This window comes from Cynocephalus volans, chromosome 10 (genome assembly GCF_027409185.1).
Source record: "Cynocephalus volans isolate mCynVol1 chromosome 10, mCynVol1.pri, whole genome shotgun sequence".
Classification (NCBI taxonomy): domain Eukaryota; kingdom Metazoa; phylum Chordata; class Mammalia; order Dermoptera; family Cynocephalidae; genus Cynocephalus; species Cynocephalus volans.
The window spans coordinates 47,739,016-47,754,742 of record NC_084469.1 but is presented as its reverse complement, the minus strand read 5'-3'; the positions used below and the strand labels follow the sequence as shown (position 1 = coordinate 47,754,742).

At 31.8% G+C, this 15,727-nt stretch overlaps 1 protein-coding gene across 8 annotated transcripts in view; it reads right to left on the bottom strand.

The window, feature by feature from the left end:
* The window catches only part of ERCC6L2 (ERCC excision repair 6 like 2), a 158,226-nt gene that overhangs the window by 118,460 nt on the left and 24,039 nt on the right, over positions 1 to 15,727 (bottom strand). For all 8 annotated transcript variants that reach the window (XM_063109443.1, XM_063109445.1, XM_063109448.1 and 5 more), the window contains exons 3-4: positions 10,566 to 10,688; positions 3,559 to 3,752 (exon numbers count right to left, since the gene is read on the bottom strand). In XM_063109443.1, coding sequence (XP_062965513.1) covers positions 3,559 to 3,752; positions 10,566 to 10,688 — 317 coding nt within the window. The remainder of the gene's footprint in view (positions 1 to 3,558; positions 3,753 to 10,565; positions 10,689 to 15,727) is intronic.

Genomic DNA, 15,727 nt, shown 5'->3' with positions numbered 1-15,727 from the left:
AATAAATGTAGAAGAAATGATAAAAGTAGGAAAACATTATTTTTCAAAACCAATAAAATAACTGATTCAGGCAAGAATAATTTGTGTATGAGAATAATCCTAAATAAAAGGACTGGGGGACAGAACACTTAAATGGTGGCAAAGTCCCCACCATCTCCTTTTTAACCTGATTAAAGAAAATTAAAATGTGATTGGTGCTATAGTAAACTAACTCATTACCTTTTTTTAACTACAGAACATCTTTTGGGATGAATAGTACTTTGGTTAAAAACCCAAGGTCTGGAGTTAGGTGGTCAAGGTTCAAACCTCATGTCTGCCACTGACTTAGTGGTGTAGGCTTGGACAAATTACTTAACCTCTCCGTGCCTCAGATTACTCTGTCTTCTACCAGCATCCACGAAACAGTAACAGGCTAACTTATTAGCTTGTAAAGTGAGGTAAAATCAAATCCCAGAAATGACAAAAATGTTAGCTCTAAATACAACTTTTCCAATAATTATATTAAAAGTGAATGGTCTAAATGCCCCATATAAAAGGCAAGAATTACCGGAATAGATAAAAAAGCAAGACTTGACTATATGCTAACTACAGGAGACTCACTTCAAACATAAAGAACAGATATGTTTAAATAAAAAGGTGAACAACTGTATACATGCAGTAAGCATAAGAAAACTCCATTGGCTATGCGTCAAGATAAGGGACTTTTTTTTTAAAGATAAAAGGATCGGTTCATCAGGAGAAAATATAAAATCATGTACACCTAATAAAAGAGCTTCAAAATACATGAATTGAAAACTGACTGAACTGAGGAGAAATAAACAAATCCACAATTATAACTGAAGATTTCAACTCTCCTCTCTCTGAAATTGTAAACCAACCAAAAAGAAATATCAGTAAAGATAAGAACACTTGAACAATATCTTAACCAACCTGGTATTACTGATATTTACAGAACACTGCGCCCAACAACTGTAGAATAAACATTTTCAAGTGTACATGGATCAAAAAATGCAAATCATACTACAATGAGATACCACTATATACCTACTAAAATAGCTAAAAACAAAAAAGACTGATAATGCCAAATGTTGGTGAGGGTATGAAACAACTGAATGAATTCTCTACATTGCTAGTTGGAATTTTCAAGAGTGGTAGATCGTACGATCTCTCTGGAAAATGGTTTGGCAGTTTCTTCCAAAATTAAACCTATTCTTACCATATAACCCAGAAATTCTACTCCTAGGTATTAACCCAAGAGAAATGAAAATATATGTCCAGAAGAGGTTTACACACAAATATTTCTTGAAGTTTTATTTATAATAACCCAAAACTAGAAAAACCCAAATATCCATCTTCAAATGAATGGGTAACAAAATGTGGTATACTCATGAAACAGAATACAATTCAACATTAAACAGCCACTGAAATATTCAATAACATGAACGAATCTAAAAATATGCTGATCAAAAGATGCCAGACACAAAAAAGAGTACCTTCTATATAATTCCATTTACATGATACTCTAGAATAGCTTAAACTAATCTATAGTGATAGAAATCAGAACCAGTAGTTGTCTGGGGTGGGGTAGGGCTGACTGTAAAGAGGTAAGAGGGAAGTTCTGGGATAACAAAAATATTTTATACTTTATTTGGAATGGTGGTTACACTTGTTTCCTTTTGTCAAAACCAGGAGTCAACAAGATATAGCCCGTGGGCTAAATCCAGTCTGTGGCCACTTTTGAATGGTCGGCAAGCTAAGAATAGTTTTATATTTTTAAAGGGTTGTAAAAATAAAAAAGCAGCAGCAGCAACAGAGACTGTATGTGGCCCAAAAGCCTAAAATATTTACTACCTGGCTCTTTATTGCCAACCCCTGGTCAAGATTCATCAAAGTATATACTCAAAATGGGTATAAATTATTGTACGCAAATTAAACCTCATTAAAGTTGGTTTTATGAAAACTCTCTAGATGGGTTTGAAGAGCTAGTATTGGCAAAGACTGATCTAATTCATCCTGTCATTTTCCAGATGAGCTTATTTACTCAAAGCCACATAGCTAATTTGTGACATTTTTTACTCTTAAATATATTTCGTGCTTATAAAATTTATGAGACAACTATTGACTTCATTTTTATCTTATGCCAAAGCATTTTAATTCCAATTTGAAAACATCACTTTTAAAAATAACTTGGTTTTCTAAACTCCTATCAACTTTGGGAGGAATACCATTAACTCCATTAACAATAGTTCAAATGACTATAATTACTATATTTTAACATTTTAAAGACTTATTAGGTAACTTTTTCTTGTGCCACATTTTAATCCTCACCTAGAAGGTATAAATTGTATCCTTACAGGCAGAAATCTAAACTAGAAGTAGATCAAAGTTAATGACTTTACCAGGGTCCAAGCTATGGCTGGAACAACCATGAAGAGTTTAGACCTGAGTACTATGGTCCCTTGACCAGACTGTTATAAAAGCCTTCCATTAGTTTGCCAGGACTGCCAAAATAAAATACCACAAACTGGATGGCTTAAACAACAGAAACTTATTTTCTCACAATCCTAGAAGCTAGAATTCCAAGATGAAGGAGTCAGCAGGTTTGGTTTCTTCTGAGGCATTTCTCCTTGGCTTACAGATGACTGCCTTCTTGCAGTGTCCTCATATATCCTTTCCTCTATGTGAGCATGTCCTTGGTGTCTCTTTATCTTCTTATAAGGCTACCAGTGATATTGACAAGGGCCCCACTCAAATGATATCATCTTTAAATCACCTATTTAAAGACCTATCTCTAAATACAGTTATGTTCTGAGGTACTGGGGTTGGGACCTGATCATGTAAATTGGGGGATTTTGGGGCCACAATTCAGCCCATGACAAGAGTCTTAATTGGTTTTTTCTGCATCCATTCTGTTTTTCCTTTGTCTGCACATATAGCAACTAGGGTACTTATAAAAAGCAAATCTGATCATTTTTGTCATATATCTGCTGAAAACACTTCGGGGTACTCTATTGCTCTGAGGATAAAGACCATAATCCTCTAAGTGGCTGTCAATATTCTTCATGATCTGTTCCCTGCTTACCTCACTGGTGGTGTCTCCCAGCCACTTCCCTCTTACACTCTAGGTCACAGTAGTTCTCAACATATGTATGTGTGTGTGAATGTGAGTGTGTGTGTTTTTTACCACCACACATTCACAACAGACTACCATAATTAAAATTATTCATGAAAATCACTGTCCTAGACCAGAGGCACCATATGCATAAAAGGTTGTACATGAGATTCAGGACAAGTTTTATCATTCTTGTGTGGGCATTGTTTGGAAAAGTATCCTGTATTGAGTTTAAGAGGAAAAAAGGAAGAAACTGTAGAAAACCTGATGGAAGTTTTTCCTTCTCAGAGAGTAAGTTATTATAAACTATATATTTCAATAATTCTGAAATGAAATTAAATCAAGCTAAAGAATATTTACAGCATTTTAAAAAACTACAATACAGAGGGATAAATATAATTGATGTAAGCAGAATATTAATGAATCATTCCCATTATTTCCATTACCTGTTAAGTTCATCCAAACATAAGCGTAGCGTTTCATAAGTTGTCAGAGCAATTTCACATTTCCTCTGCTTTACACGAATAAGTTCACTGTCTTTTTTGTTACCATGTAATATAGTGACTCTGAAATATCCCCATGTATCCAGTTCATCTTTCCAGTTGTAGAGGACAGAAAGAGGAGCAACTATTAAGAACATCTAATGGAAGAAGAAAAAAATTTTTGATGTTTTTTAAAAAATGAAAAGAAGACCAAAGTGAAATCTAGAATATCAATAGTCCTATTACTTAATTTTGACACTGTTGCTAATACAAATAAATACAACTGAGTGATGGGCTGTAATTGGACATAGAAAACCCTCAAAAAATACTATGTTGCTTAATTAGCTTGTTATTAGGGCAAAATATTACCTAACTTGCTTAAAAAACAACTATTTTTAATCTCCCCACACCATCACCACTCAATGGCATTGAGAGATAAGAGAGAAGTAACTCTCCAAAACACAGAAAAGAGTAAAATCGGGATCCCAATAATAACTTTAAGGGCTAAGTGGGTAATATAAATATGCAAAGCAGGTCAGGTGTTTTTCTTGAAATACACGGTCTTCTAGAGCTCTCTTTCCTTTTTCATTTTTCTAGTTCATTTCTTCTCCCCCTTTCTCAGATACTCTTCAGTTGAAGACCTGGAAAATTCCCTGGAAAACTGAAGCAATTAGAAGAAAACTTCCACCTCTCTTACCATTACATCAATGACCTACCCATATTTATTTCCATATATCCTGCCCTACCACCTATTACAATAGATGAAAGGCCCGTGCTCTTCTCTAAATACAACTCCTGAAATTATACAGTGGCCCATCCCTTCTTGCCAACCTAAAGTCAGTGCTGCTGCAGAAATTTCCCCCAATTTGCCCTACATGACTAAATTTTCCCTTTTTAACGCACCACATCCATCTACAGGCAAACATGTTATAATATTTCCCAGGGTTAAAAAAACAAAAGAATTCAAAAAACAAACAAACAAAACCCTCTTCCTATATTTCTCATATAGCCCTACACTGCTCTTTAGCTACTACTCCATTACTCTACTCTCTTCATAGCAACGATCCTCAAGAGTTATCAGTACTTAGTAGCTCTACTTAACTCTCCTCCTGTTCTCTCTTGAACTCATGTAAATTGGACTTCTGCCCTCATACCTCCAACCAAAACAGTCCTTGTCAAGGTTACCAACATATCTCTGTCTACTAATCACATGAATGCTCTGGAGTTCCACTGATCTTTCCTATACTAACCTTGAATTCTCCTGTCATCAAACATTTTAATTTTTAAATGTTTTTATTTCTCACTCTTACCAGTATTCCTAACCTGTTATATTTAATAGGGTTATCAATAAGTTTCTTTTCAAAAGTTTTATACTTGTCCTACTTCATAAAGATAAACCAATTAAACATACTGACAATTTTCAGTTTAACAAAAAAAACATACTACTACGCTAAATCCTGCCATCTTCTGTGAAACATTTCATCTAGGCCCTTTCTCAGCTGTAAGAAGTCAAATCTGTGACTGTATTTTGGAAAGAGAAAGGTGAAAAAGAAAGGAGATTAACCTACTGAAAGAGTTCCATTTTCCCACCCCATTATCAAGTAAATATGAGTATTTTTTCATCATACTTAACTCATCTCAAATACTTTTGTCCTTTCGCCAGAGTTTATCCTATGACTTCCATTTTTCCCCATACTTTCAAATATAAAATTAGGGCTCCAAGCACTAAATCCAATTAGTGTCTCCCTTTGAATTTTTTGTACAAGGATATACAAGGTTAAAATGCTAGGTCCAAATCCCATCTGGGCATTCTTAGTAGTTTTTCACTAGAGAGGCCATTCATCAAAGGTGCCAATGAATTTAAAAACTCCTAGCATCAGCCCCAAAATTCCAGCGCGGTTTCAAATTAAGTTAGCAACACAATTCTTTGGTATTTCTTACAGACATTATCAGTCTTCAAAATCATGAAAGGTAAATCAAACGGTTCGACAACTTATTTTGATAGTAAAAGAGGTCAAGGAACTTAGTTATGCTATATGCAAAGTCCAGAGAAAGTACATAAAAAGAAATTGGTGTTTACTACCATGCTATAAATAATATTTCATTTAATAAGCCTTTCTGAAGCAAATGATGCCAAAACAATAAAAGGGAAAGCAGTGTCCAATTACTAAGTCACTACACATACGGAACTCAGAAGGCTATTTCTTATGTTGAAGCTAAGACACAATTTTAGAAAACTGGATCTAAAATACAATACAAATAAAGTTAAAATTTGCTCACTTAAATATTATTAAAGTCAACAGAGGCTAGATTAAATAGTACAACCAGAAAATACTGAATTATTTTTATATCTCTCAATAAATCTAGCTCAATTATTAAGGAGTATGTTATTAAAGTCTGATAATTCATGCACTATGGCATTAGAAAAATGATGTGGATATGGACTGTGATGAGATACTCAAAGAGATTTAATGTGTGATGATTTTTGTGGTAGAAGTAGTAATAGTATTAACAATAACTACCACAACCATTATTGAGTACTTACTGTGTGCCAACGACTATGGAAAGTAGTTTAACATTAACTCAGAGACTTTACAAAGAAACACCATAAAGTGGAAATATTTAGCATTTCCATTTACAGATCAGGAAACTAAGGTATAGAGATGTTAAATAACAAGCCCAAGGTCATACTGCTATTAAGTGGCAAAGTATTTGAACCCAGGTCTGTTTAATTCCAAAACTCCTAATCACCATGACACATCATGCTAGTACTTTAAATAAAAAAGTCTATACCCTTGAGATGTATAACTTTCTTATTTACCACTGTAATTCTGGTACTTTGTACAGTGCTTAGAAAATAGAAAGTGTTCAACTGATGAATGAATTAATAAATGAAACCATGCATATCATTGCTAAGTGAGGAATAGCAATATATATTCAGAGGACAGTGAGAGAGCAACAGAGCTGAAGAAATGTTTCACATGTGAGGAAGTGGTATATCAAAGTGAAAAATAAATGGTACCCTTACAGAAAAATTGCAGATCATAAAATTGGAATTTTTGCTACATAACTAAAACATTAAAAAAAATATTTCCTGTGGCTACCTCTACCATCTTAACTCTCTCAAAAATGCCCAATCTAATTAATTTATACCCTGATGTGCACAGTTGATAAATTTCCCTTTGATATACTATGACTGTTTAATAAATAGGAATTTCAGTTTAGAATCCAAGTTAGTCAGAATCCATTCCGAATCCTTTTTATAAAAACAGTGTATCAGCGTAACAAAACTTGACATTCTATCAATACAAAATTATAGACCAAATCAATAAATATCAAATCTTACAATTAAAAAAGAGAGGTAAATAAGAGATATGAGAATGGAAATGACAAATAAAATTATCATTATTTGCAGAAAATATAAGTAAACTAGTTAAAGAATTAGTAAATCAAATATTCTGAATGAAAAAGAATTTAAAAAGTAAAATTTACAAAATATACATCTTTAATAATATACAAAAATATGACCAGTTAGAAAATAAAACAAAAAAATTCTACTTATAATAGCAACTAAAAAGATAGAATACCTAGTTAAACTTAATGAACTCTTAGTGGCATGAAATAAAATTTAAGCAAATGCTGTGACGACTGTTCGATATGCTGTCTATATTGTAATGAGGTTCATTCTCCCTAAATGAACCTATAAATCCACTGCAATACCAACTAAAATATCAATAGATATTTAGGAGAAATTGGAGGAAATTTATTTTTCACAGGTTGAGAAGATCTGAGGAGAAACTAGTCAGACCAAATATTAAAATATACTATAAAGCTGAAATAACTAAAACTGTTTAGCACTGGAAGAAAAATGAACAAATAAATTTACAGAACGATATGTCTAGAAATAGACCCAAATGTATAAATGAGCTTAATTTTACACAAAAGTGACCCTTCAAATCACTGTGGAAAAAAGAACTTATTCAACAAATGACATTAAAATAAGTGGCTAAACATCTGGCAAAATAAAGCTGAATTACTAGACACTTATAGCAAAATAAATTCTAGCTGAAATAAAGATGTAAAGGCATAAAATAAAATCACACACATTATAAAGGAATCATGGGTGAATTTATTTGCAATTTTAGAGTACAAAAGGCTTTTCTAGGCAGACGTAAAACCCAGAAGCTGTAAGACAGATAAATCTAACTATCTAAAAATTAAAAAAATCAATAAACAAGCAAAAATCTGACTGACAAAGTGGGGAAGAAATATTTGCAAAGCATATAATGAACAAGACCGGTATCCAAAATGTATGATTAAAGACTATTAATCAAGGACTATGATTAAAAGTAAGGACTAGACTTAAAAATCGGCAAAACCATCAAAATGGCTTTTAAGCAACTGAAAAGATACTCAACTTCACTCAATTAAAGAAATGAAAATCAAAACAACATAAAATTTTATTAATCTCTCAAGACAGACATACATTTACGTTTGTTAATGCCTATGGCAGATAAAAACAAGTAGGAACAGACTCTCTTACACACCATTGGTAGGAATAAAAATTGTCACTACCTCTTGAAAGGGCAATTTGACTCCAACTATCAAAATGTAACAATGCATATACCAACAATTCCAGTACCATCTACTATACAATTCCACTACCAAGAATTTATCCTATAGTTATAATTGCAAAAGTTGCCAAAATATACGCATAAGGATGTTCACAGTAGCATCATTTGCAACATAATCTGCTTGGTACATATCAGGAATTAAAGAAATAGTGTACAGTAAGTAAAATAATTTGAAAAATATTTGTTTAATTAACAATTAAAATTGCTTCTGGTTGCGACTACTGGAAAAATCCTCCTCCTTGGCATTATTTATGAATTTTACTTAGAATCTCTAAAGTTTTATCATATAAAATAGTAATATTTTAAAATGAATTTACCATGATTCATTTTCATAAAGACTGAATTCCAGTCTAAACTTAACAACCTAAATCTACAGAACCATTCCAAGAGTCAGTATTTGAAATGAGTACTTAGTCTTTTCCTTTAGGAATTTATTCTTGGCACAAAACATCTTTTTCATGCCTTCTGAGATGATTTATTCAAACTTCAAAAGTTTTTAAATGTACTTGAAATGTATCATATCACACACACATACCTCAAACCTACCACTCCTTAATTTGTAACATTCAATTCATTAAAGGTTTTTTTCCAAGGAATTCCAACATTAATTTTACTGGATTCCATTGCAATTCTGGCATTAGCATAATAAATATAAAGGAATTTATTTCTTCTCTATTTCATAAACTGTCTTTTAAAATTGCACATTATTTGAAATGGGCCAATACAAACTTATCTTTTGAAAATTTCATCAAAGTTATAATTTTTGTTTGGATTTACTTCTGCAAAATACTGTAGGATGTCACTGGTGATCTCATGAAAAACGCTGAATTCCAGTTCAGATGATTAACTGATTGCATGTATGTACTGGTGCCAAAGAAACAAAGGAACAAATATGAAAATGAATCTACAATAGTGCTCGCATGCCTGGAAGGCCTCAACAGCAGACCAGACAGTGAAGGAGGAGATGAGAACTGGCATACTTGAAGAACTGACTGCTACGTCCCACATCTATGAAAGGGAACACTTATGAAAATTTAAAGAAAGTGATTTTTCCCAGAAGAAACCTAAAAACGACAATAAGAAAAACAAAACAACAAAAAAACTCAACAGAGCAGCTGAGGCCGTTGGAAGGACTGGGTCAAAAAAAGTAACAGTCTAGTCTTTTTGAGAAGGAATTCATTCTGGTACCAGTACCCCACTTCCTGTATGTATTACATATATGGATATATAAAGCACTGAATATATTTTTCTAAAGCAAAACTTATCCGGAAGAACTCCACAGTTAGTGTTAGGGCTGAGGAAAATTTTTGAATTTCAAGGAAACTTCCAAACAAAAAATTTCTTTTCCAAGGAAAAAGAGCTCAGCATTAGACTCTCATCTGCAATATGGAGTGACGAAAGATAATAAAATGATTTTGGTCAAGTTATAAGACAAAATTTTAAACTTAGAATTCTTTAGGAAGATAAACTGTCAATCAAATATGAGAATATACAAGCACACAAAATTTACGAAACAGGAATTGTATCAGTTTTTGCTTCTCTACCTTCTTCAAACACAAGAAGAAATGAATAAAACCAATGTCATAGCAGGAAAATTTAATATATTTCTCTCAGCTTTAAATATTTTAAATATCTTTAAATATTTTAAATATTACTTTTCCTTCTCTTTTCTCTCTCCCCTCTGCTAATTGTCACAAATAATAAGTATAATATGCTTTTTTTTTGCATTTTATTATTTTATTAGAAATAAAGTAAGGGTATTTTTTATAAGAATTGTTTATAAGATATTTATAAATATACATTTATGAAGGAGAAAGCTAAAGTATGGACATCAGTAGTAGTATTCACAGTCACATGGGCAGAGGCAGAGACAAATCTCTGATATCAACGTCCTTTAATAGCAGAATTTGTTTCATATTTTGGGGATGTAATTCATCTCCTAGGCAATTTTAAATATCAATGATGCACATTTGTTACCAATGTCTAGAACGGTCACCTTTTCATTCTAACATAAATCGATAACAATATAATGAAGACTTCAATTAACTTTACACATACAATCATGGAAGTTTAACAAATTAATCAAAGTATAATCATGTAAATCCAGTCAAGCAACAGATTGAAACTCCGAAACAAATTCAAGCTGAAACTATATTTTGCCATTCTGAGTTCAATCAAACTTAATTTGAGGATAAAACTGGTAATCCTTCAAATATTTTAGTAGTAGCTTTAAATTGTTATGTTTTAAAATTTATTCTGTAATGTGTAATATTTTAAATGTTTCTAAATGGTTTTGCAATAGGAGCTTCATGAGTTAAATATTTCTAGATACTTTACCTTTTTTGCTGTAGAAGAAGGAATTTCCTTTTTCATACTTCTTAGTAAAAATTCTGGCATGTTATTTTCAATATCCTCACGAGTTCCCTTTTTATGCAAAACTGCAGCCAGAAATGAAATAACCTAGAAAAAAAAGGCTTTTTCAATCTCTGTATATAACGTATCATGATGTACAAAATTTCAGTTTGCATAATTAGTGACTAAGTATGTACAAATAGATTTGGTAGGGGAAAAAATACAACACAAAATGCTGGTGCTGATTTTCTTTACTTGAATTAACAAATACGTAATGGATGTTACCCTTGAGTATAGTATAACAAAGAAACAAAAAAAACTCACATTGCCATATTGTCCATGGTAAGTTCTACCTATTAAATGAATTCTTTCATAATTCCATTAACTACATTACCTTCATATTTGTTTCTATCCATAGGAACTATCTATTCTTTTCCTCTATTAGAATAAGCTGCATACATTATTCTTTCCTTACAGAAAATAAACTTAAGGGGGGTAATATTTGGCTCATAAATTCATGTACTTCTGTTTATCTAATAAATACAGGTGGAATGACAGAGGTCACTTTAAGATAAACTAATATAATCCATCAATATACACACCATTTTGAATAACAGCTATTCTCCAAAATTCAAGTGAGAAAGTCAGATACAAATAATAATAATAATAATAATAATAACCTCATACAATGAAGGCCAAAAAATACTGAATTAATTAGACTTTGATTCAAATTTTAGCTCTGGTTACTTGGCAGCTTTGTGAATTTGGGCAAGGTAGTTAACCTCTCTGAATAACATCTGTAAAAATGGCAAAAATAATATTGATAAGGTTGTTTTAAAGATTGGAGGGGAGATATATGAGGTATTCATATGGGAGAAAAGAATTGATCATTACCTTACAAAAATAAATTACATAAATAATAAAACCTAAAGAAAAAGAGAATTAGAAAAACTACAGAAAAAAGTGTTTTTAACATGGGTGCGGTTATTCATACTCTGAATTTCAAATGATAGAAGAAAATTATACAGGAAAAGTATTAGAAGAAATAAAAGCTGAAAACTTTCAAAAATCAATTTTTTAAAAAAATCAAGCCATAGATTCAAGATCCACTAAGAACGCCATGCCAACAAAACAAAACAAAAACCAAAACCAAACAAAAATCCATGAGTGGGTGCTTCAGAGGAAAAATTCGAGAAAGAAAAATAATCTTAAAAGCAGTCAGAAAAGAAACCAACTACAAAAAAAAAGCAACAATTAGACAAATACCTAACTGTGCAGCAAAAACAATGGAAGACACTATACAATAGAATAGAATGATATTTCCAAAGTGCTAAAGAAAATAAAAGCAACCAGTGACAATATTCAAGAATGATGAATATATTTTCAGATAACCAAAAACTGAGCCAATTCATTACCAAAAGAGCCACACTAAAGAAAATAACTAAAAGATGTTTTCAGGCACAAGGAGAATGATCCTAGATAGAAGATCAGTGATGCAGGGATAAAATTAAGAGCAGCAAAAATGGTGTATATAGAAAATATAAATGCATATTGACCTTATAGAGCAATAATAAAATGTTTTGTTGGGATCGAATAACAGAAGAATTGAAAGCTATGACAACAAATGTATTGTATATGAGTCAGAAGGAGCGCAATTATAGCGACAATATTCTGAGGTCCTTATGCTGTCCAGGAGGAAATAAAAGTACTAATTTATATTAGATTTTGATAAATCAAGGATGTCTGTTGTAAGCTCTGGGTAATCACTAAGGAAGAATAAAAGGATGTGTAACTTCCAACCTAATAATGAGATAAAAGATGCTCAGTTTCTCTCGGGTCAAGTTTCAGGCCACTCCCCTGGGTCTCAAACCACTCCCCTAGGACTCAAGCTCCTCCTCTGAGTCCTGAACTAATGTTGCTTGTTTCACCTGTTTTGGGCACCAATGGGGAGAGTGAAACTGGAGGAGGCAGACTTATGTAATTCCAGTGGTTGATCATTCTCAGTAGAAAGTTTATCCTATAAATGATCTTACACTGGAGGCACTAGAGAGCACCTAGCATATTTTAAGTGTACTCAGTGGAATTTGACCAATGACCATGTTCTAAAGAGACCAACTGAGCATGTGCAAGGCTATGTCACATAACCTGTTACATAACTGGGAACCACTCCCTTATCAAATATTCATTAGATAGCATGAATATATACAGATAGCCAAAACATAAAAGTAGAATCCAGGAAGAAGTCAGGGCTGCGGCTCACTCTTTCTGAAGCCGACCTGTACTTTTTCTGTGAAGCATGTATTTCTTACTTTTCTATTAAACTTGCTGCAGCTGCCACTCACTCTTTGGAACCAGCCCACACTTTCACTTTCTGTGAAGTGCGTATTTCTTATTTTTCACATGAAACCTGTTTTTGCTTTCTATTCCAACTCTGCTCTTGAATTCATTCCTGTGGTGGAGTCAAGAATCTGGTAGAAAATGGGGTGTGCTGATGTCAGCCATCTAACCTCACCAGACCCTCTCCTCTGGTATCAATAAGAGGGGGATAATAGAGTATTACAAAACAATCTATCCAAAAGGAGGCAAAAAAATAAAAATAAAAAAAGTAAGAATATAAAAAGCAAGTAGTAAAATAATAGATTTAAATCCAAATATATTAGAAAGCTCATTACATGGAAATGAACTAAATGTTCTGATTAAAAGATGAAGAGTGTCAGACACATAAAATATATGTGCCATTTATAAGGAAAACACCTAAAACAATAAAGTTGTAATTAAAAAATGATGCAAACAAAACCAAAAGAAAACTGATATAGCTATATTAGTATCAGATAAAGAAGACTGAAGTAAAAACCATTACTAAATTAAAGAGGTACACTTCAACTTAATATTGATAAAAAATTCACTTGGAAGTTATAAAAAGTCTAAATTGATAAATAAAGAACAATTTACTGAAATAAAAGTAGTAGACAACCACAATGGTAGATTTTAAAATAACTCGGCAAAAACAAAATAGTAAAGATACAAAAGATTTGAATAACATGGTTAGCAAACTTGAGCTAATAAACATTTGATACAACACTGCACAGTACTGGAAAACACAGTTTCATTCCAAGTATGTGTTGTAGTTACCAAAATAGACATATGCTAGACCACACGGCAAGTCTCAATACATTTCAATAGAGATAAATCATGCAGAATGTTCTTTGATCACAATGCAAGAAACTAGAAGAAAAAACTACAAGCAGAAAATCCCCAAATGTTTGGAAAGAAATACATTTCAAAGAAAAAGTCATGAGAAATTAGAAAATATTTTGAATTGAATAATAATGAGTAAGAATTACATAATCACCTTGTACCTATAGCTAAAGCTGTGCCTTATGGAGTTAAATGCATGTATTAAGAAACAAGAGAGGCTACTAACCAGATATCTAAGGATCTATCTCAAAAATTTATTAAAAAAACAAAATTTATCACAAAAAAGCAGAAATTAATAAAGCAGGAAAAAGCATTCAATGAAAAGGATCAACAAAGCCAAATAACCATTCTTTGAAAGGTTTTTAAAAGTGATAAACCCCTGACAAAATTGATTTAAAAAGGAAGGAAACTAAGAGAAAAGGCAAACAAAAAAATATGTAAAGGACATAATAAACAATATTATGCCAACACATGTGAAAACTTAGATGAAATGGAGAAATAGGACTTATCAAAATTGACACAAGAAGAAATAGAAAATTTATATACTCATATAAAAATTAAAGAAATCAGAATACATAATTATAAACCTTCTGCAAAGAAAATTAAGGGCCAGATGGCTTCACAAACAAATTCTACTTTATGCTTAAGAAAAATAAAATGCCAATCTTAAACAAACTCTTCCAGGGTTTAGACAAAGGGGAAAATGTTCTCAACTCATTTTAATATTGATAAGAAAACTGGATAAAAACATTATAACATGGGAAATTTACAGGCCAATTTCTTTTACTAATATAGAAGCAAAACTCTTAAACAAAATATTAGCAAACAGAAAACAGAAATGAAAAAAGAAATATACACCAAGTTAGATTTACTCTGCAAATGTATGTTTGGTGTAACCTTCAATATTTAGGTATTAGGTAGGTATCAACTAGTTATCTTAGGCATAACACTTAGTATTCCTAATTCTTAGTTTCCTTAAAATGAGAATAGGGTGACCTATTGCATTATTTAAAAAATTTACATTTTACACAAAGTGGTACATTATTAACTTTAAGTACACTGGGAAAGTTAAGGGTGCATATTTTTATCACTAGAGCAACCACTAAAAAACTAAAACAAAGATATATGCTAAAAAAGGCAATAGAATTAAAATGGAATTCCAAAAAAATTCTATTGACTCAAAGGACTACAGGTAAGGAGTAATAGGACAGAAAACAGACTGTTAAAACAGAAAATAAATAATAAAAGTTATATCCAAATCCAAACATAACAGAAATTATATTAAATGTAAATGGACTAAACACACCAATTAAATATCAGAGAGTTCAACTGTCTACAAAAGACACTTTAAAACAAAGACTCAGATAGCTTGAAATAAAGGGTTGTGAAAAAATCTACCATGCAAAAGTAAGCACAGGACACTGAAGTGGCTATGTTAATATCAGATAAAGTAGATTTCAAAGAATTGCCAGAAATAGAGGGACATTTCACAATGATAAAGCAGTCAATCTATTAGGAAGACAAAATAATCACAAAGGTTTACAACCCCAATAATAGAGCTTCAAAATACATGAATGCAAAATTGACAGGTTTAAAAGAAGAAACAGACAAATCCACAGTCATAGTAGGAGATTTTACTTTCCTCTATCAGCAATTAATAGTAAAGACATGGAAAATCTGAACATTATCAATCACTTTGAGGTGCTAATTGATATTTATAGAACACTACACCCAAGTACTGCAGAATACATATTCTTTTCAAGTATACATAGTATTTTCAATAAGATTAGCCATGAAACAACTCTCAAAAATTTTGTCAAAATATTGAAATCTTACAGAAAATGTCCTTTAAATACCATGGATTAGAAATCATTAATGATAGATATCTAGAAAAAAATAAGTAAATATTGGCAAATAAAGCATACACTTGTAAATAACCCAAAGAACAA